Here is a 24,193-nt window from a genome sequence, read left to right on the forward strand (position 1 = left end):
TGGCCTCCTTGTTCACCTGATCTGAACCCCATTGAGAACCTGTGGTCCATTATCAAATGTGAGATTTACAAGGAGGGAAAACAGTACATCTCTCTGAACAGTGTCTGGGAGGCTGTGGTTGCTGCTGCACGCAATGTTGATGGTGAACAGATCAAAACACTGACAGAATCCATGGATGGCAGGCTTTTGAGTGTCCTTGCAAAGAAAGGTGGCTATATTGGTCACTGATTTGTTTTTGTTTTGTTTTTGAATGTCAGAAATGTATATTTGTGAATGTTGAGATGTTATATTGGTTTCACTGGTAAAAAGAAATAATTGAAATGGGTATATATTTGTTTTTTGTTAAGTTGCCTAATAATTATGCACAGTAATAGTCACCTGCACTCACAGATATCCCCCTAAAATAGCTAAAACTAAAAACAAACTAAAAACTACTTCCAAAAATATTCAGCTTTCATATTAATGAGTTTTTTGGGTTCATTGAGAACATGGTGGTTGTTCAATAATAAAATTAATCCTCAAAAATACAACTTGCCTAATAATTCTGCACTGCCTGTACATACATGACAGTATTCACTCATTACATTAGGTGTAAATTTAAATTACAAAAATGTTTGAATATTTTACTTTCTACACAAAGAAAAGGGAGAAGGCGCTAATTAATAGCTAATAATGACCTCAATAAAATGTTAAATTCAAGATACAATTTGAATGACCAACAGTTAAATATATGAAGTAATATTGAATAAAAGTTCAGATTCAAATAGTGGAGAATGATTTCTTCCTAACGGTGGCAGCCTCCTCCTCCTCAACAGCAGTCCAGAGGTACTAAAAAAATGACAAAACAAAGGGGCGTCTCATGTGTGGTATCATCAAGTAAGAACAAAGCCACAGACAAAAGCCAAATGGGTACTCGCAAGGCTCTGGAGCACACCTATGTGCTTGTAGGAAAAGGCTGCAGATTTTATCAGGTGTGACAGCTCACCCACAAAGAATATCGGTCATTAACTGTAGTAAAGAGATGAAACACAGGAAAAGCACCAAATTGTGTGGATCACTAAGGATATGATGTTATCTTAACATAGATGAAGATTGGGTACTCACATATTGTATGAGCACACCTATGTGCTAGTAGAAGCAAGCTGGCATATTTAGATATGGTGTGTCAGCTCACCAACAATGAACCTTTCTTCAATGTGCAGTATCCAAGTGTGGCAGACTTCTGTTTGCTAGACTCCACTTCAGGCAGATGCAGGTAGGTAAACTCACTCACATACTATTTATTAAAAACAGATTAAAATACATATACAAAAGAGTGAACAGGGGGAATACAATCTAGCGTACAGGGGGCTAGATTGTATTCCCCCTGTTCACTCTTTTGTATATGTATTTTAATCTGTTTTTAATAAATAGTATTTTTATTTTATAAAAATACTCTTGTGAGTGAGTTTACCTACCTGCATCTGCCTGAAGTGAAGTCTAGCAAACAGAAGTCTGCCACACTTGGATACTGCACATTGAAGAAAGGTTCATTGTTGGTGAGCTGACACACCATATCTAAATATGCCAGCTTGCTTCTACTAGCACATAGGTGTGCTCATCCAATATGCGAGTACCCAATCTTCATTTGTGTTAAGCTAACATCATATCCTTAGTGATCTGCACAATTTGGTGCTTTTCCTGTGTTTCATCTTTTTACTACAGTTAATGACTGATATTTTTTGTGGGTGAGCTGTCACACCTGATAAAATCTGCAGCCTGTTCCTACAAGTACATAGGTGTGCTCCAGAGCCTTGTGAGTACCCATTTGGCTTTTGTCTGTGGCTTTGTTCTTACTTGATGATACCACACATGAGGCGCCCCTTTGTTTTGTCATTTTTTTTAATATTTTACTTGTTTATCAGGATTTTGCTAAAATCTCATGAAGTTTGTGAGAATGAATTCATTGAATTGAAGTTCTTCACAATGTATCTTTTGGATACTTGTTTTGTATTTATTTGTTCTTCATTAAAGGGACAGTCTACACCAGAATTTGTATTGCTTAAAAAGTTAGATTATCCCTTTATTACCCATTTTGCATTACCAATACAGTTATATTAATACACTTTTTACCTATGTGATTACCTTGTATCTAAGCCCGATTCATGAAAGTTTATTTTTGACTTGACTGTCCCTTTTAAAATGGCGTTGTTACCTTTATGACTTGCGTTCTGTGATGTTTACCAGATGTGAAGTTTTGTCTTTTCTTTTGTAAAATTAGTTAAAAAAAAAAAAAAAAAAAAAAACAACAACAACAAACTTATCAATGATTATTTACCTGGACTGCAAAGCAATGCATATTGTGCTAACAAAATTACAGTTTTGAATGTTTGTACCCAAATATTTTACAATGCTGTACTAAATTGTTGATTTAAAAAAAAAAAAAAAAAGCTGTTATCCCTTTTAAGAAACCGCAAGTAATGGGTCATGAGTGGAGAAGTATTATCCCTAACCACAACTGTCAGCTGCATGAATTAGCTGAATGGATTTCATTAAATAGATATGCCCACCCTTGAGGTTATCCAAAGAACCACAGATACAGATTAACATGGAAGGTAACAAGTGTACCACTGTTTAGGTTCTTAGCTTTTCAGTCCAGGGTGGAAGTCCAATTTAAAGAAAAGTAAACAAATTTGGAGCCATACCTGATTATTCTTAAGGTCAAAATTTTAACTACATTTAATGGGTTTGTAGGGAAAGTTGTCCTCAGCTATTGAGTCTTACAGTGAGGCAGGCGGAGAACACAACCAATTTGAAAACAAACTTTGGTGGATGACAGACTCACTTGTAGCTGGACAGATTCTTGTTGGATTTTCAGTAAGTTTCTCACACAATAGATTTGATTGCCTTTGGGAAAAACACTGTAGAATTAATTCAAAGCTACTAAAAAGCCAAATAGGCCTACATTGCTGATAAAAGTAGAGCGGATTGTTTAGCTCTTATGTATGTTACGATCACTTCCAAATTTGGCAGTGGAAATGATCTTAGACAATAAACAGCAGCCTCTTATACCAAGTATCAAGGAGACACTTTATGCCATATGCTGATGCAAGAAATCAGACTGATTCAGCAATGAATGTTAACACTTGTTAAAAATCACCACATCCTTTCTGCTGGGAACTAGATTGGCAAGTAGATTATCTGAGCAGGAAACAAGTCTTGTCAGGGTAATAAAGTCTGAACAACTTAATTTCCTTACATCTTGCTCATTGTTGTGGAACACCTGCAGTAGACTAAATGACTTTAGGTGACAGATTTATGAGTCATATCCCTAAGTATGTGCAGTTCACTCGTTGATGATAAAATAACATTTCATACTAGTATATGTTCTTTTTTGTTCTCTCTTTCTCTGAGTTAAAGAAAAACTTCAACAAGGCAAAGCAGAGAGAGACAATATTTTTTCAACCGTTCTCAACAGATGTGCCTGGTTTCTTCTTCTTCTAAAAAGAATGTTTGTTGGGACAAACCTTGGATTTTGTTTCCCTGTTGATGCCTTTTGCATTAAGATTGGCTCATCCAAGCCTTGCATCTAAATAAATGCCATTTGAGTCTCACAATTTAATGAAATATGGATTACTTATTAAGTAGAGAGGATTCTGTAAACCTTTAAGGTATCTATATATCTTCTAATTTGTAGGATATTTTTAATAGGTAAAGTCGTGTGATATTCCTATGGATTCGATACATGATTTCTAACATGAGACATTCAGTAACTTAAATACTATCTGATTATGTTTAACTTTTCACTAAGTTTTCACTAAGACAATACAGCTCATTGTCCAGCTCCGAAATTACTACATTTTAGACCTCTAAAGTCATCTGTCTTCATTCATTTTACTCTACTAGAAAACTAATTAAAAAAAAAGCCTACACACTTTGGAGGCCGTAAATTCCTCCACCTATACAGTGATGAGACAAAATACTTCTCCTTATCGAACAGGAACACCCCAAAAGCTTTGTTTCAGTGAAAACAATGGTTTTGACATATAGTGTTTAATATATAATATAATTATTGGAAAATGGTTTGAATAGAGGGGTCCATTTATTAAAGTTGCTAAGAGTAAAAGAGAACCTATATTAGAATGTCCATGTCACTTTGAGTGCCCAAAATTACAGCCTAATGCCAACATTTATAAAAAATCGAGTGGGATGCATCAATTCAGATGCAATAAGAGGCGGATGATTGATAAATTAGAAACTAGTCTACACGTCAAGTGGATTTATCATACTGTCTGCGTAGTCAAAGGTGGTTTTTTGTTTTTTTTTGCTCACATCATAGTGAATAATACATTCTCATGGTACCAGCATGCAGTGTGACGTACAAAAGTGTGTGCAAGTGCATTTTAATTTAGTTTGTGTCACAACACGCTTATTTGAAAGCTAATTATGGCAGCTGCTGGACGCACTAAATGTTGATGTTATGTACAATTATGTTATAAGCAGGATGTAGTTCTTGTAGATAGTCTTGCACAATTATAACATTATTGGCAAACAGGCAAGACAAACCATTGATGTAAAACTAGTGTACATTTCATCTAAAACAGTTCATAGGTGCCTGGAGATCGTTGGCTGACTCCTATTTACCACAACTCTAGACACTGACTGAAAATAACTGGTAGCCATAAAATGCAGAAAGGCCAACAATTTGAGCATACCAGGACTTTGCCTTGTTCTGAAGGTGACTGGCTCCAAATTGTCCTGGATCTTATTAAAAATCATCATTACAGTAATTGATTGCCTTGACACTCTGAACCGCTGCAATATTTCACGGTCTGTAAGAGCTTTCAGACCACAATGAGGGAAACAATTTCTTGGGACTCTTATTCTCCATCTTTGATGGATAATTTCCTCCCTTTGCTCTAGAGCAAGATGTTGTCTATGGTGTTTTTTTAGTAAAAGTGTTACTGTCACTGTAAATACTTAATACTTCTATTCTCCAAGCACTAAAATGTATTTATTTTTCAGGTCCGACATATATTCATACAGACTTCCAGAATTTTCTATTGTTTTCTATGGTGTTCGAGAGAAGACTGGTGCCTAATACACATTTTGCTGCACTCTAGTTATGTGACTTTTTGATCAAGGGCAACTTAATGCATTTCATACAGAATCCAAACTTGTTTTCCATGATGTTTGTTATGAGAAAGGTGCCAAGTACACATTTGCTATTCAGGTGAATTGGAGACACGAGTTATAGACAAAACTATGTTATAACTTAGAGAGCTTAATCGTATTTGACGTTTTACAGGCAACCTAAATGGCTTAAAATCGATCAGGCACGAATCCACTTCATGATTGAATCCGGCGCCAGGAAGAAAACATTCTTTTGAATAGGGTCCATAGTTGATACTTCTGAAAGCTGGATTACACATGTATTTTGACATGTGGACACAGGTGGAATCCTAGTTGAATTTTGATAAATGGTATCCAGAGTATGCAATTTTACAAAACTTTTCAAAGTACCTCTGCTATCAAATGCACTTTGTTCTTTTGGCATTATTTGCTTAAAAGCATGCCCATTCTCAGGAGCAGCATTGCACTACTGAGACCTAGATGGTCATTTGTAGCTGCAAAAATGCATCTTGTCATTGGCTCACCATGTGTGTTCAGCTAAGTCCCAGTAGAACATTTGTTCTTCTGCAACTGATATTGTTAAATTTGAGAACAGTGCAGTAATATGCGCTAACTAGATTAGACCACATCATTTTCTTTTTTGCACTTTTATGTCCCTTTAAACTTCTGCTGAAGACATCACTGCTCAAGACCTATATAAAGCACAGTTTGCTGAAACGTTTTTCGTTGGATATGTGTGCCTTTACTTTGGCCACATTTGAAAGGAATGTTATTTCTGTTCCCCTCTGCCGATAAATAAATAGTTACTGCGAGCGGCAAGGTTTTGCATCTGGATACCAGCCTATATCCGGAGCTTTAATGCTTGATGCCTGCCTAGAGAATTTTGGAGTTACTGTGGGTACCTGCCATAGAACTTCATCTTATCCTACTATGGATACGTGAGAACCTTTGCTAATCTGATCATCATTAAACTCTGCCTATTTAGTGGGGTTCATCCCTATTTATCGGCATAGGGCAACAGTAGCTTGAATTTACTCACTGATGTACTTTTTTTTTAATATATATATTATACAACTATTTATTGTTTTTACTGTTATATTAAATACATTTGTGCTACATTTTTGTACACTCTGTTTACTCAGTGAATATTTGCCAGTGTGTGGTTGCTGAATAATTTATGGTCATAGGCAAGAGTGCTATTAATAAGTTCTTACCTTTTTATATATTCAAAGAATGGTAATGTTTTAGTGGTTATTAAATATAGTTTTATTATAACGATTTTCAGCACAACTTTTTGTCTTTATTGTTATTACTTTGCATACCAACCTTGGATTTTACTACTTTGAAAAGAGTGAGTCATGATACACTGAAATCATGTGTACTGTAACAAAATCTCCATATAGTTGCTCATGTCTCAGTGTAGCACACACTGCGTTTACAGTCCCTTTTTCTACTGATGGAAAAAAAAATAAGGTGGACTTTCAGACTTTGGGTTTTCTGACCCACTAATTTAAAGAGCCATCCTTGTTTTTTTTGAGTGTGTTACATGGGGACATGAGCCAAGATACTGGCATGTTGAAATATGTCATTTTAAGGTTGTTTTTTTACAATTTAATGTGTGTGTATATATATATATATATATATATATATATATATGTATTAAATACTGTAAACAGATGTAGGTTTACCAAACAATGTAAAGCCTGGTTATTCGTGGCAAACATTTAAGGACTTTACCACATATAAGCCCATGTCATAATAAGCAGAGTCAGTTGTTGCTATCAGGAATAGAAGTACATTTATTTGTGTTTTTACATATACAAGTTTTATTTCACACATCAGTTTGCATGTGTCAGCATTCTGAAGTGCTAAGATATAAATTGTGTTTTGAAATGACTGCTATACCTAATATTTTAACTAGTGTAAAGAACACTGCAGATGTGTTAATTTTCTACAGGTTTATACAGTTTTAATTATTTGTGTTATATCTTTCAGATCTGAGCTTTCAAGCAGCCTCTAAAATTATTTCTACACCTGTTTATGAAGCATTAAAGGTTTTGAGAGACATGAGTCAGAACTTTCCAATCAAAGCAAGGTAAGGCAACATGTATGTTCACCCAAAAGCAACTGTTTTATTAATTCTAATGATTTATATTTTGTATGAGGTGGGGGAGGACAAAGTATGCTATAAGCAGGAGACCAATATATTATAACCAGTAAAGTAAATCTCCCAGAGGATCCCTCATTTTTTGTGAAATGCGCGTCAGGGGTCCTCTGGGAGAAGCTCTGTCTCTCCCACTTTTTATCCTCTTACCTATGTTGTAAACAATATTTAAAAAAAACTTGCCTTTTATATCTATTTTGCCTTGCCGTATATTTATAACAGTAATAATAATTGCAATTATTAGCAAGCCTTAGCAATTTAACTATAAATAATAAGGAAGGTTAGCAATACAACTTGGTTTAAGTGTTTTTAATTTCAGCTTCTATTGTATGTGTGGATAAATTTCAAAGAATGTTGTTAATAAACTTTATAGTATGAATGAATTTAATTTATAATTTAATTTTTCGTTTTGATTGTCTTTTGGGCTAAGTCATAATTTTATACACAGACCAGAGCTATCTATATACAATTGTATACCCTATTACAATTACTTTCGGCTAGATTACGAGTCTTGCGGTAGCCTTAAAAGCATCGTTGAGAGGTCCCAACTCTGCTTTTTAACGCCCGCTGGTATTACGAGTCAGGCAGGTACAGATGTACCGCTCACTTTTCTTCCGCGACTCAAGCTTACCGCAAATCCCCTTACTTCAATTCCGTATCCTATCTTTTTAATGGGATTTACCTAACGCTGGTATTACGAGTCTTTGAAGAAGTGAGCGGTACACCCTCTCCTGTCAAGACTAATACCGCATTTAAAAGTCAGTAGTTAAGAGTTTTATGGGCTAACGCCGTAACATAAAACTCTTAACTAAAGTGCTACAAAGTACACGAACACCCATAAACTACCTAATAACCCCTAAACCGAGCCCCCCCCCGCACATCTCAAACTCTTTAATAAATTATTTAACCCCTAATCTGCCGACTGGACATTGCCCCCACTTTAATAAATATATTAACCCCAAAACCGCCGCACTCCCGCCTCGCAAACACAAGTTACATTTTATTAACCCCTAATCTGCCGTCCCTAACATCGCCGACACCTATCTACATTTATTAACCCCTTATCTGTCTCCCCCAACATCGCTGCTACTATATTAAATGTATTTACCCCTAAACCTAAGTCTAACCCCCTTAACTTAAATATAATTTACTTAAAACAAAATAAAATTACTACAATTAAATAAATGATTCCTATTTAAAACTAAATACTTACCTATAAAATAAACCCTAAGCTAGCTACCATATAACTAATAGTTACATTGTAGCTAGCTTAGGATTTATATTTATTTTACAGGCAACTTTGTATTTATTTTAACTAGGTAGAATAGTTATTAAATAGTTAATAACTATTTAATAACTACCTAGCTAAAATAAATACAAAAGTACCTGCAAAATAAAACCTAACCTAAGTTACAATTACACCTAACACTACAACTCTAATTAAATTAATTACCTATACTACCTACAATTAAATACAATTAAATTAAATAAACTAAAGTATGAAAATCAACAAACACTAAATTACAGAAAATAAAAAAATAATTACAAAATTTTTAAACGAATTACACCTACTCTAACCCACCTAATAAAATAAAAAAGCCCCCCCCCCCCCCAAAAAAAAATAATCCCTACCCTATACTAAATTACAAATAGCCCTTAAAAGGACCTTTTGCTGGGCATTGCCCCAAAGTAATCAGCTCTTTTACCTGTAAAGAAAAATACAATACCTCCCAACATTAAAACCCACCACCCACACCCCCAACCCTACTCTAAAACCCACCCAATCCCCCTTAATAAAACCTAACACTACCCTCTTGAAGATCTCCCTACCTTGAGCCGTCTTCACCCAGCCGGGCACAAGTGGACCGCCAGAGGGGCAGAAGTCTTCATCCGATCCGGCCAGAAGAGGACCTCCAGACGAGCAGAAGTCTTCATCCAGGCTGCATCTTCTATCTTCTTCCATCCGCAGCGGAGCGGGTCCATCTTGAAGACATCCGACGCGGAGCATCCTCTTCCATCCGACGGCGACTGAAGAATGAAGGTTCCTTTAAGTGACGTCATCCAAGATGGCGTCCCTTCAATTCCGATTGGCTGATAGAATCCTATCAGCCAATCGGAATTAAGGTAGGAAAAATCCTATTGGCTGATGCAATCAGCCAATAGGATTGAAGTTAAATCCTATTGGCTGATCCAATCAGCCAATAGGATTGAGCTTGCATTCTATTGGCTGTTCCAATCAGCCAATAGAATGCAAGCTCAATTCTATTGATTTCCTACCTTAATTCCGATTGGCTGATAGGATTCTATCAGCCAATCGGAATTGAAGGGACGCCATCTTGGATGACGTCACTTAAAGGAACCTTCATTCTTAAGTCGCCGTCGAATGGAAGAGGATGCTCCGCGTCGAATGTCTTCAAGATGGACCCGCTCCGCTCTGGATGGAAGAAGATAGAAGATGCCGCCTGGATGAAGACTTCTGCGCCTCTGGAGGTCCACTTGTGCCCGGCTGGGTGAAGATGGCTCAAGGTAGGGGGATCTTCAAGGGGGTAGTGTTAGGTTTTATTAAGGGGGGATTGGGTGGGTTTTAGAGTAGGGTTGGGTGTGTGGATGGTGGGTTTTAATGTTGGGGGGTATTGTATTTTTCTTTACAGGTAAAAGAGCTGATTACTTTGGGGCAATGCCCCGCAAAAGGCCCTTTTAAGGGATATTTGTAATTTAGTATAGGGTAGGGAATATTTTATTTTGGGGGGCTTTTTTATTTTATTAGGGGGATTAGAGTAGGTGTAATTAGTTTAAAACTTTTGTAATTATTTTTTTATTTTCTGTAATTTAGTGTTTGTTGTTTTTCGTACTTAAGTTTATTTAATTTAATTGTATTTAATTGTAGGTAGTTTAGGTAATTAATTTAATTATAGTGTAGTGTTAGGTGTAATTGTAACTTATTTTAGGTTTTATTTTACAGGTACTTTTGTATTTATTTTAGCTAGGTAGTTATTAAATAGTTAATAACTATTTAATAACTATTCTACCTAGTTAAAATAAATACAAAGTTGCCTGTAAAATAAAAATAAATCCTAAAATAGCTACAATTTAATTATTAATTATATTGTAGCTATTTTATGGTTTATTTTATAGGTAAGTATTTAGTTTTAAATAGGAATTATTTATTTAATTGTAGTTATTTTATTTAGATTTATTTAAATTATATTTAAGTTAGGGGGGTGTTAGGGTTAGGGTTAGGTTTAGTGGTTAATAACTTTATTATAGTGGCAGCGACATTGGCGGCTGCATATTAGGGGTTAATAAATGTAGTTAGGTTGCTACGACGTTGGGGGGGGGCAGATTAGGGGTTAATAAATATATTGTAGGGTTCGGCGATGTTGGGGGCAGCAGATTAGGGGTTCATAAGTATAATGTAGGTGGCGGCGGTGTCCAGAGCGGCAAAGTAGGGGTTAATAATTATAATGCAGATGGCGATGATGTCGGGGACGGCAGATTAGGGGTTAATAAGTGTAAGATTAGGGGTGTTTAGACTCTGTGTTCATGTTAGGGTGTTAGGGTGTTAGGGACATAAAATTCCTTTCCCCATGGGGCTGCGTTAGGAGCTGAACGCTGCTTTTTTGCAGATGTTAGTTTTTTTTCCAGCCGACTCAGCCCCATTGTTTCCTATGGGGAAATCGTGCACGAGCACGTTTAGCCAGCTTACCGCTACCGTAAGCAGCGCTGGTATTACAGTGAGATGTGGAGCTAAATTCTGCTCTACGCTCACTTTTTTGTGGCTAACGCCGGGTTGAAAAAACCTGTAATACCAGCTTTGTCTTAAGGTAGCGTTAAAAAAAAGGCTTGTTAGCACCGCACCCCTGTTACCGCAAAACTCGTAATCTAGGCTTTTGTTAGTTGTAAAATATAAATCATTGTTGCTCAATATTTATCTTCAAGGACATGAGACAGACAATAATTGGGATATTTGTGTGAGAAAAACACTCTTAAGTTTCTAATATACTTAATTGACTCGTGCTTGCACTTCGATATCTTTAAATGTATACTGACTGAAGCCCTCACCGAAAACCTGTAAACCTCTCTTACCTTAATGGGACATTTTAGTGCAAACACATGCTTTTATTTATTAGAGCAGGTAAGTTTTTTTTATTAGATTTCTACTTTAAATCATTTCCATTTAAAGAGATTAAAATAAATCTAAAAAATGCCCCCAAGCCAAATCACTTAAAATTACTTTTTATAACACTTGCCATTACAAAATGTTTTTATGGTAACTCTGTTTGTTCCCATTATTGACCAGACAAATGTGCAATCGACTTCTGTGCTAATGAATTCTGGCATCATTACTAATGTCACTTGTAATATGAGCGAGTGGATCAACAAGTCCTACCTAGGTATACTTGGTCTGTCATATGAGTAGAAGTTGTTACAAAATCTTTGATAACTTTTCTAGGAAGCATTTTTGCAAATGTGAGTACAGTATAATGCAAAATGCTTAGTGAATTTGAATGGCACCTCTGTGTTTTTCATAATTACCAGTTTAAGGAGATACTGACACCTATAAGCTAAATTAATTATTTTAAAGTTAATTGAATTTGGAATTAAAACTATTTTTCCTGTTTGGAAAGGAATAATGAAAATTAAACTTACAACTTGGCAAGCTCTCAACCTAATTGGAATATTGTTTTCACTAATGAAATCAGTATTTCAAATAGTGTATATTCTTCAGTTTACAATATAGTACAGTAATATTGAATCTGGTAATATTTCCTTTCCATAACTCATATTTCATATCTCATTTAATACATAAGCAATTCAGTGTTAACCGCATGTCTATGGAAGATGACACAATCTTGTATTTTGTAATCTGCAAACATTTCCTCATTTCCTATTGGCAGAGTGAGTGGGGACTGGAGATTTTAAAGTGCTGACGTCATTACATGGTGTGTGATGTCATCACAATCAATGAAAAAGTGCTTACAGACAGAGGGCTTTTCAAATCTTCATGTGATGACTGTAGAAAGGGCAATTAACTTCAAAATTAGGCATCAGGGCATTTAGCTGAGGTGGTAGCGGACCTATAACTGATCCAGTAGTCCCTTTATTTCTCTTAGTTGTACGTGAGATTCCTCATTTGAACAATAGAGATGGATCCACCTAATATCCTCTTTCAAATGAGTGATCCTGTGTCCATCTAGCTCTCCAGTTATTATCATGCAATAAGAAATACCTTGCATAACTAGACACGTTTTGGGGCTTGGAAACTATAAATAAACCAATTTGATCTACATCACATCACCATACAAAAATGAATCGTAAGATCCCTCACTAGTAGACGGATATCCCACCTTTCTAATTAAAAGCTTCCCATCAATACCATTGTTAAGCAATCATCATGTCAATAATGATAACCTGGCAGCAACTGATATACCCATTAGGATATTAGTATGAGGGCTCATAGATCATTGTTTTCCTAAAGAAATCCAAAATTGCAGGTATTCAAATAAATGGGAGAAAGTTTTGAGTATAAAAATAGGTAACATTTTGTTAAAATCTAAGTAGTATGATTTTTGGTACAATCATTTTATTTATTTATTTTAACATTATTATTTTTCTATGCTAATGACTTTGAGCAGGACTAAGTGCACACATACTTTGTTAAAATCATTTGTAACTCTAATATGAAATCAGAATTTTGTATGTTTTTCAAATTTTCTTAAGGATTGATATTTTATTATTAGTTTATCTTGCATAATGTACAAAATGGTATGAAGTTACACAAAAAAAAAACAAGTGTTTGGGGGAATAAGGGTGAGGAAGGAACCCTACACTACAGGAAATACTACTTAGCTATAAAAAAGCTCTAAACTGCATAATGGCAGACTGGCTACCAGTAAGATGTTGTTGTTTTGGAGGTATTAGGGGGTGGGAGGTGTCAGGTGGGTGGGTAATCCCTACACTATAACAAATACTGCCCAAAACAGCTTACTGATTAAACCCCTCACTGCTGGGAATTTTAGGAGTGTGGTGAGCAGCTGCAATTAGCGGCCTTGGCAAAGCCATGCATGTCTGCTCTTTAGGAACAAAGGGGAACCATTTATCATATAACTGCAGTAGTTGTGTGTAAATAATTGTTTAGTTCAAGTGAACACAAATTAAGAGCTTCAAATTAACATTTCTTAAGCATGATACATTGACACACGGCAACTTACTAAAACAGACATATGGAGAAACAAAGGAAGAGAAAAAGAACATTTGGTATGCTGCTTGAAGAAGCTAGTCTATCCTGCGAAACGCTTTCAGCCATTTTATATTTGTGATATGAGCACTTTTAATAAACCACATTTTTATTCATACATAATTTCAAGTGTATTTATGTGGGGATCCTGTATGGCGTTTGGTTAACATTATGGGGATCTAGGACATCGCTTATACCGGATGAGAGCTAGCTGGGGAGTTCCTAATCGGCCAGACAGCCTAATATTGCACTTTGTGATAAGTGTTTGCAATTTGTGAGTATATCTTCTTTGGGGCCATCAAGTGCGTTTTTTTGGGGATTCTTACTCCAGAGATAATACGCCATTGGAGGGCCTTCTTTTTCTCTTCCTTTATTATCCAGATATCCATTTTCTTGAAGACCTGCCCTCTGGTTGGATAGTTTGAATTATCATCAGCCTATTCTGTGGCACATCTGTGATCTTCACTATCACTGTTTCACAGTGGGAACTGAGTATCTTTATTATTTGTATAGAGAAACGCATCAGTTAAATCCTTCCAGAGAGGACATACACATGATTTGCTGAGGAAAAGAGTGCTCTGCTGCAAAAGGACAAACTTTAGTGGGTTATAATGGGCTGGGAATCATGGATCAGTTAAAAACCATTGTAGTGGTGCGTTGTTGCTTCAGGGTCTTGGATTAGACAACACTGTTTTGCACATTGGTCAGATTAGCACTTCTGTATTTTATGGTCTGAAACAATTATTGTGTGGGAGTAAAATGCAGAGACTCCAGGTTTTAGGTAGAGTCACTTTTTTCCATTTAAAATATTCATAAAATATTCATATAGCAGTGGTCTTTTATTTATTTAGTTTAAGGACAGCGTTTGTTGTGGGGGTATAAATTGCTTTTTTTTCTTTAATGAAAGATAACCCATTTTATTAATTTATATATTTTTTTTAATGGACCTACTAACGCATGGGACCATCTTAAAAAATATATTGCAGACTTAGAAAAAGTTTAGAGAAGGGCCACAAAACTAATAAGAGTAATGAAGAATTTACGCTTTGAGTAGAGGTTAGTCAAACTGGGTCTGTTTTCTCTAGAAACAAGGTACTTGAGAGGTGACATGATTACTTTATATAAACATATTCAAGGCCCATATACATAGATGGCAGAAGTTCTGTTTATTCCAAGAAAATGGTTTGTGACAAGAGGTCACAATTTAAAGCTCGAGGAAAGGGGATTTAATCTCCTGCAATGTAAACTTTTTTCACTGTAAGAGCAATCAAATTATGCAACTCATTACCTAAGGAGGTAGTAAATGCCTATACCTTAGATACATTTAAAAATGGTTTAGATACATTTCTAGATAGAAACATAATTCAGGTATGTGGTTGCTTGTGGTAAATGGGTCACCTTTTTAATTGGATTAATTTAAGTTCATCTGGAACTTTTATTGTAATTATATTAAGATTTGTATGCATTGAACTTGATGGACTTCTATCTTTTTTCAACCTCATCTGCTATGTTACTATATAAGTATCCAGTAAGTGCAGAGTAGCGTGAATCATCATCTTGAACCACTGGTTTTCAAACCTATCCTCAGGCCTCCCTAACAGACCAGATTTTCAGGACTACCTTGGGTGAAAGCAGGTTTATAAGCATGTTTACTAGTCGGCTAAATATTTCACCTGTGCTCCAGTTCAGATATCCTGCAAATCTGGCCTTTTAGGGAGGCCCGAGGACAGGTTTGAAAACCAGTGTCTTAAACAGAAAGTCTAAAGATATTTGATCAAGACTAACATCTATAGATAGGTATACACAAACCCACACATACACATTACACAAACCCACACATACACATTTTGGTAAATGTTTTTAACAACTTACTTGTTTAGAGCAAGCTAAGTTATAATATCTGATGTATACTTATTTTTAGGAAGATGTGCTATAGATGCTTTATGAAGGCAATAAAAAGACCTTGCCTTTTTATTCAGTTAGAACTGAGAATTTTATGAACTGTTTTCTTGCAAACAATCATTTAAGGTATAATCTTTCTTATTTTACTGCTTTATATTCTTCATCCTTAGACATATTCACAGGCCAGTGCATGTTAATTTATCCTGTAAACCTATAGTGATGGTTTTTTCATTCTTTTATTTTACTACATTTGAGATTAATCATCTACTAATTTTCTTTAAATGCTGTGTTTACCTGATTAGTTACCACTGGCATTTTTATTCAAGCAATCGGAAACCTATGAGACTATCAGTCAGAAGGTTTTGATTTTTTTTAACCTAGTTATTCTGTTATTTAGTCCTTCATATTTCTATGAATCCACGTAAGGTTAGTTTTACTTATCCTAAACAAATACAATCTGCTGTCCCTGTGTATATGTTCATGTTTATCTATTTATCTATTTGGATCATTCACAATAGATCTGCATAAATATTTTTCTTTTTTTAGTTTTTCTAAATCTTCTTTGAGAGGCAAATCTGTTTGGGCGAATTTGCAATGGACACATTCTTAGTAGTGTGTTCAAATATTTTTTATTAATTTGTAGCATTGTGTAGCCAATAACAGGAGTCATATATGTCTAGCTACCTATCACCAGCTAGCTCCCAGTAGTGCATTGATGTTCCTGAGCCTAAAACAAAGGGACACCTAGAGGACGAAGTATATCAGATAAAAGTAAATTGAAAAGTCTCAATCATGAAAGTTTTATTTTCAATTTCATGTCCCTTTAATCATGGATGACATAAGATGATTATAAGACAGCTATTTGATCCTGTTAAAGCCTGCAACTTGCATGTGGAGTATTAGAATATTTTTTTAAGCCTACATCTAACCTACAGGCTATACATTAGTACTTTGTTACCCTTCAATTTTACCTACTACCAATGTAAATGTCAGCAGATATTAACCAGACATATAGAATGAGATTTTTTAAAAAAAAATATATGAAAAAAATGCTGAAACAGCAATAAACAAAGAGTATATAACATAAAATAAGAAGTAAAAATTGTAGATTCTAATTTCTTTCATGTAATTAGCAAGAGTCCATGAGCTAGTGACGTATGGGATATACATTCCTACCAGGAGGGGCGAAGTTTCCCAAACCTTAAAATGCCTATAAATACACCCCTCACCACACCCACAATTCAGTTTTACAAACTTTGCCTGGAGGTGGTGAAGTAAGTTTGTGCTAGATTTCTACGTTGATATGCGCTTCGCAGCAGGCTGAAGCCCGGTTTTCCTCTGAGTGCAGTGAATGTCAGAGGGATGTGAAGAGAGTATTGCCTATTTGAATACCATGGTCTTCCTCTAGGGGATCTATTTCATAGGTTCTCTGTTATCGGTCGTAGAGATTTCTTCTCCTACCTCCCTTTTCAGATCGACGATATACTCTTATATACCATTACCTCTACTGATTCTCGTTTCAGTACTGGTTTGGCTATCTACTTTATGTCGATGAGTGTCTTTGTGTAAGTAAGTATTATCTTTTATTTATGACACTCTCAGCTATGGTTTGGCACTTTATATGTAAAGTTCTAAATATATGTTTTATACTTATATTTGCCATGATTCAGGTCAATCAGTTATTTTCCTTCTTTCAGATTGTCAGTTTCATTTTTTTGGGAAAATGCATATGAATTAAAATATTTTTCTTACCTAAATTTTCAATTGACTTTTTTCCTTTAAATTGCGGGCTGTTAGGCTCACGGGTGCAAAAAATGCTAGAATTTATTGCGTCATTTTTGGCGTGAGACTTTTTTGGTGCGAGATTGACGTTTGTCTGACGTCAATGACGTCATTTCCGGCGTCGTAGTTCACTCCGGAAGTTTTCACGTAGTTGCGTCATTTTTGGCTCTTGTGTTTGTTGCAGACGTTTTTGGCACCAAAAAATATGTGGGCGTCATTCTTGGCGCCAGATTTTTAACATTATTTAAGTCTCATTTTTTAGTTGCTTCTGGTTTCTAGAGGCCTGTTCTGTTTGCATTTTTTTCCAATTCCTGAAACTGTCATTTAAGGAATTAGATAATTTTGCTTTATATGTTGTTTTTTTCTATTACACATTGCAAGATGTTCCCAAAACTGTTCCTGTATCAGAAAATACTGAGGGATTCCTGATGACTGATATCAGTCCTACCAAAGCTAAGTTAATTTATTTTAATGTTATGAATGTTTATCTTTAGCTTTGGTTTGTAATAAGTTATTATGATAAACTTTTACATGCAGAGTCCATTAGTATTTATGCATTATCTATTGCTATTCTTTTTTCATCTAATGTACAAGATATATTTAGGAATTTATAAGAATATTTTTCTGATTCTATTCTAAAGGCTTTGTTTGCCATCCCGCCTTCTAATAACATTTTTAGGTCTTTTTTAAACTTCTCGTTTAGTTGATGAAGTTTCAAATGACCAACAACATACTGAATTATCCTTCTCTGATGGTGTTTTTTCTCATTCAGAATATTCTTCATCAGATATTGACACTAACAAATCTACTTTTTTATTTTTAAATAGAGTACATTCGTTCTTTGTTGAAAAGGTGTTGATTATTTTGGATATTGAAGTAACTAGTTCTTTTGTTTAAGACTAGCTAACATTTAAATTCTGCTTATTAACCTTCTGTGGTTTCTTCAGAGGTTTTCTCAAGTTCCTGATACTAGGGAATGGAATAGGCCGGGAATTTCTTTTATTCCTTCTTTAAGGTTTTTAAATTGTATCCTTTGCCGGCAGTTAGTTTTCAGTTTTGAGGAAAGATTCCCCAAGTTAATGGGGCTATCTCTACTCTTGCTTAACATACTACTATTCCTATAGCAAATAGTATTTATTTTTTTCCTTCAGATGGGAAACTTGTATCTTATTTAAGGAAAATTATTTATTTTCAGGTACTTTTTTTAGACCTGTAATTTATTTGGCTGATGTTGCAACTGCTTCAACTTTCTGGTTGGATACTTTAGTGCATCAAGTATCGGATTATGATTTGTTTAGCATTGTTAAGTTGATCAACATGCTAATAATTTAATTTGTGTCGTCATTTTTTTGAGATTTTCGCAAATGAGGTTTAATCTATGTCTTTTTAGCTATATTAGCTAGAAGAACTTTGTGACTTCAATCTTGGAATGCTAATTTGATTTCTAATTTCCATATTTCTTTTTTTCCAAGGTAATCAATTATTTGGTTCACAATTGGATTAAATTCTTCTACTGTTACTCTGGGCTTCAAGATTGAGTTCTAAGACTAAATCTTAAGCTTATATTAGTTTTTGTTCTTACTAAGGAACGGAATCCTAATTCTTCCCCAAGTAACGTGTTTATAATTGGAAGTTTTCTTCATTCGATTTAAGCCATTTTAAATATCAAAGTCAGCTTCCCACATTTGCATGTAGGTGCAGTTCTTATTCCAGTTTAGCTGGTAAGGGGCAGGTTAAGATTTTTTTTAAAAATTGTTTGGTTCAATTCGGTCCAAACTTCTTAGATTTGGGTACAGAATAGGATTCAGAGTAAAACCGCCTGTGAGAAGTCTTTTTTTTTTTTTTTTTTTCTCTAACATATTCCAGCTATTCCAGTAAAGCTCACACTTTCCTGAAGTGTGTTTCAGACCTGTATGTATTGGGTACTTGTGGAGCGCGGCTTGTCACCTGTTGTGAAGCGCGGCTTGTCACCTGTTGCTCAGACCTGGAGTTTTCTGGGGTATTTATACCAGTTCCATTTTAGGAAAAGGGTTTGGGGGTTTTTATTCAAAACTATTCATTGTCCCAAAGATAGAAAATCTTTTTGAATTGTCATAAGTGTACCATCTTTTAGAATGGTGTTTATATGTTCTATTCTGCTTTTTGGTCAGTGAGGGCATTATTTGTTTATGATAGATGCATATCTTCATTTTCTGTTTTCATTCAGATTATTTTAATTTTCTGAGATTCTCTTTTCTCTTGTTAAGTGTAGTCAGTCCACGGGTCATCCATTACTTATGGGATTATATCTCTTCCCCAACAGGAAGTTGCAAGAGGATCACCCAAGCAGATCTGCTATATAGCTCCTCCCCTCACATGTCATATCCAGTCATTCTCTTGCAAGCTAATTAAAGATAGGTTGTTGTGAGAGGGCTGTGGTGCTTTTAAACTTAGTTTATTTCTTCAATCAAAAGTTTGTTATTTTAAAAGGCACCGGAGTGTGCTGTTTGTTCTCAGGCAGCATTAGAAGAAGAATCTGCCTGCGTTTTCTATGATCTTAGCAGACGTAACTAAGATCCACTGGCTGTTCTCGCACATTCTGAGGAGTGAGGTAACTTCAGAAGCAATGGAATTGACTGAGAAATTACTGCTGATACCAATGTAATGTAAGTACAGCCTTAAATGCAGTGGTAGCGACTGGTATTAGGCTGAGGAGTGTGTGTACACTGAAATATTTTTCTAGAATGGAATTTGACTCAGAAAATACTGTTAATACTGAAGTAATGTTTGAGCCTTAACTGCAGTAAAAGCGACTGGTAGCAGGCTTATTAATAACACTTCATAACTTTTAAAATGTATGTTCAAAACGTTTACTGGCATGTTAATCGTTTTTTTGTGAGGTACTTGGTGATAAAACTTTTTGGGGCATGATTTTTACCACATGGCTAACTTTTGTTTCTGCATAGAAACAGTTAACTGAGCTTCCCCACTGTGTAATATGAGTGGGAGGGGCCTATTTTAGCGCTTTTTTGAGCAGTAAAAATTCAGTCACAATCTTCCTACTTCATCCTCCATGATCCAGGACGTATCTAGAGAGCTCAGGGGTCTTCAAAATTCATTTTGAGGGAGGTAATCAGTCACAGCAGACCTGTGACAGTGTGTTTGACTGTGATAAAAACGTTAATTATTAAATTGTTATTCTTTTTTGGGTATTAAGGGGTTAATCATCCATTTGCTGGTGGGTGCAATCCTTTGCTAACTTAATACATTTACTGTGAAAATTTGGTTGCTATAACTAATTTGGTTCATTGTTATTTCAACTGTGACAGCTTTTTGTGCTTCTTAAAGGCACAGTAGCGTTTTTTATATTGCTTGTAAATTTATTTGAAAAGTATTTTCCAAGCTTGCTAGTCTCATTGCTAGTCTGTTTAAACATGTCTGACACAGATGAATCTGTTTGTTCACTATGTATGAAGGCCAATGTGTAGCCCCATAGAAAATTGTGTACTAAATGCATTGATGTAACTTTGAATAAAAGTCAGTCTTTACATGCAAAGAAATTATCACCAGACAACGAGGGGGAAGTTATGCCGACTAACTCTCCTCACGTGTCAGTACCTTCGCCTCCCGCTCAGGAGGTGCGTGATTTTGAGGCGCCAAGTACATCAGGGAGGCCCTTACAAATCACTTTGCAAGACATAGCTACTGTTATGACAGAAGTATTATCTAAATTGCCAGAATTAAGAGGCAAGCGTGATAGCTCTGGGTTAAGGACAGAGCGCGCTGATGATGTGAGAGCCATGTCCTATACTGCGTCACAATTTGCAGAACATGAAGATGAAGAGCTTCATTCTGTGGGTGACGGATCTGATCCAGGGAGACTGGATTCAGAGATTTCTAATTTTAAATTTAAGCTTGAGAACCTCCGCATATTGCTAGGGGAGGTATTAGCGGCTCTGAATGATTGTAACACGGTTGCAATTCCAGACAAATTATGTAGGTTGTATAGATACTATGCGGTACCGGTGTGTACTGACGTGTTTCCTATACCTAAAAGGCTTACAGAGATTATTAGCAAGGAGTGGGATAGACCCGGTGTGCCTTTTTCCCCTCCTCCCATATTTAGGAAAATGTTTCCTATAGACCCCACCACACGAGACTTATGGCAGACGGTCCCTAAGGTGGAGGGAGCGGTTTCTACTTTAGCTAAGCGTACCAATATCCCGGTGGAGGATAGTTGTGCTTTTTCAGATCCAATGGATAAAAAATTAGAAGGTTACCTTAAGAAAATGTTTGTTCAACAAGGTTTTATCTTACAGCCCCTTGCATGCATTGCGCCTGTCACTGCTGCGGCGGCATTCTGGTTTGAGTCTCTAGAAGAGGCCATTCGCACAGCTCCATTGGATGAAATTATGAACAAGCTTAAAGCACTTAAGCTAGCTAACGCATTTGTTTCTGATGCCGTCGTACATTTAACCAAACTTACGGCTAAGAACTCCGGATTTGCCATCCAAGCGTGCAGAGCGCTATGGCTTAAATCCTGGTCAGCTGACGTGACTTCTAAATCTAAATTGCTTAATATTCCTTTCAAAGGGCAGACCTTATTTGGGCCCGGCTTGAAAGAAATTATCGCTGACATTACGGGAGGTAAGGGCCATGCTCTACCTCAGGACAGGGCCAAATCAAAGGCCAAACAGTCTAATTTTCGTGCCTTTCGTAACCTCAAGGCAGGAGCAGCATCAACTTCCTCCGCTCCAAAACAGGAAGGAGCTGTTGCTCGTTACAGACAGGGCTGGAAAACTAACCAGTCCTGGAACAAGGGCAAGCAGGCCAGAAAACCTGCTGCTGCCCCTAAGACCGCATGAAGAGAGGGCCCCCTATCCGGAAAAGGATCTAGTGGGGGGCAGACTATCTCTCTTCGCCCAGGCTTGGGCAAGAGATGTCCAGGATCCCTGGGCGTTGGAGATCATATCTCATGGATATCTTCTGGACTTCAAAGCTTCTCCTCCACAAGGGAGATTTCATCTTTCAAGGTTATCAGCAAACCAAATAAAGAAAGAGGCGTTTCTTCGCTGTGTACAAGACCTCTTACTAATGGGGGTAATCCACCCGGTTCCGCGAACGGAACACGGGCAGGGATTCTATTCAAATCTGTTTGTGGTTCCCAAGAAAGAGGGAACCTTCAGACCAATTTTGGACTTAAAGATCCTAAACAAATTCCTAAGAGTTCCATCATTCAAAATGGAAACTATTCGAACCATCCTACCCATGATCCAAGAGGGTCAGTACATGACCACTGTGGACTTAAAGGATGCCTACCTTCACATACCGATTCACAAGGATCATTATCGGTACCTAAGATTTGCCTTCCTAGACAGGCATTACCAGTTTGTAGCTCTTCCCTTCGGGTTAACTACGGCTCCAAGAATCTTTACAAAGGTTCTGGGCTCACTTCTGGCGGTACTAAGACCACGAGGCATAGCGGTGGCTCCGTACCTAGACGACATCCTGATACAAGCGTCAAGTTTTCAAACTGCCAAGTCTCATACAGAGATAGTTCTGGCATTTCTGAGATCGCATGGGTGGAAGGTGAACGTGGAAAAGAGTTCTCTATTACCACTCACAAGGGTTCCCTTCCTAGGGACTCTTATAGATTCTGTAGAGATGAAAATTTACCTGACGGAGGCCAGGTTATCAAAACTTCTAAATGCTTGCCGTGCCCTTCATTCCATTCCACACCAGTCAGTAGCTCAGTGCATGGAAGTAATCTTCGATGGTGGCTTTCTCGGCCCCACCTGTCCAAGGGGATGACTTTTCACAGGCCAGATTGGACGATTGTAACAACAGACGCCAGCCTTCTAGGTTGGGGCGCAGTCTGGAATTCCCTGAAGGCTCAGGGATCATGGACTCAGGAGGAGAAACTCCTCCCAATAAATATTCTGGAGTTAAGAGCGATATTCAATGCTCTTCTAGCTTGGCCTCAGTTAGCAACTCTGAGGTTCATCAGATTTCAGTCGGACAACATCACGACTGTGGCTTACATCAATCATCAAGGGGGAACCAGGAGTTCCCTAGCGATGTTGGAAGTCTCAAAGATAATTCGCTGGGCAGAGTCTCACTCTTGCCACCTGTCAGCAATCTACATCCCAGGCGTGGAGAACTGGGAGGCGGATTTTCTAAGTCGCCAGACTTTTCATCCGGGGGAGTGGGAACTTCATCCGGAGGTCTTCGCTCAACTGATTCATCGTTGGGGCGAACCAGATCTGGATCTCATGGCGTCTTGCCAGAACGCCAAGCTTCCTCATTACGGATCCAGGTCCAGGGACCCGGGAGCGGCGCTGATAGATGCTCTAGCAGCCCCTTGGGTTTTCCAGATGGCTTATGTATTTCCACTGTTTCCGCTGCTGCCTCGACTGATTGCCAATATCAAACAGGGGAGAGCATCAGTGATTCTGATAGCGCCTTCGTGGCCACGCAGGACCTGGTATGCAGACCTAGTGGACATGTCGTCCTGTCCACCATGGTCTCTGCCTCTGAGGCAGGACCTTCTAATTCAGGGTCCTTTCAACCATCCAAATCTAATTTCTCTGAGGCTGACTGCATGGAGATTGAACGCTTGATTCTATCAAAGCGTGGCTTCTCGGAGTCGGTTATTGATACCCTAATACAGGCTAGGAAACCTGTTACCAGAAGAATTTACCATAAGATATGGCGTAAATATTTGTATTGGTGCGAATCCAAGAGTTAATCATGGAGTAAGGTTAGGATTCCTAGGATATTGTCTTTTCTACAAGAGGGTTTAGAAAAGGGCTTATCCGCTAGTTCGTTAAAAGGACTGATTTCTGCTCTGTCTATTCTTCTACACAAGCGTCTGGCAGAAATTCCAGACGTTCAGGCTTTTTGTCAGGCTTTGGCTAGGATTAAGCCTGTGTTTAAGACTGTTGCTCCGCCGTGAAGCTTAAACTTAGTTCTTAATGTCCTGCAAGGCGTTCCATTTGAACCCCTTCATTCCATTG

At 36.9% G+C, this 24,193-nt stretch overlaps 1 protein-coding gene across 1 annotated transcript in view; it reads left to right on the forward strand.

The window, feature by feature from the left end:
- The window catches only part of UGGT2 (UDP-glucose glycoprotein glucosyltransferase 2), a 991,813-nt gene that overhangs the window by 199,502 nt on the left and 768,118 nt on the right, over nt 1-24,193 (forward strand). The window contains exon 9 of the mRNA XM_053707835.1: nt 7,108-7,207. Coding sequence (XP_053563810.1) covers nt 7,108-7,207 — 100 coding nt within the window. The remainder of the gene's footprint in view (nt 1-7,107; nt 7,208-24,193) is intronic.

Source organism: Bombina bombina, chromosome 3 (genome assembly GCF_027579735.1).
Source record: "Bombina bombina isolate aBomBom1 chromosome 3, aBomBom1.pri, whole genome shotgun sequence".
In the NCBI taxonomy this organism is placed as follows: domain Eukaryota; kingdom Metazoa; phylum Chordata; class Amphibia; order Anura; family Bombinatoridae; genus Bombina; species Bombina bombina.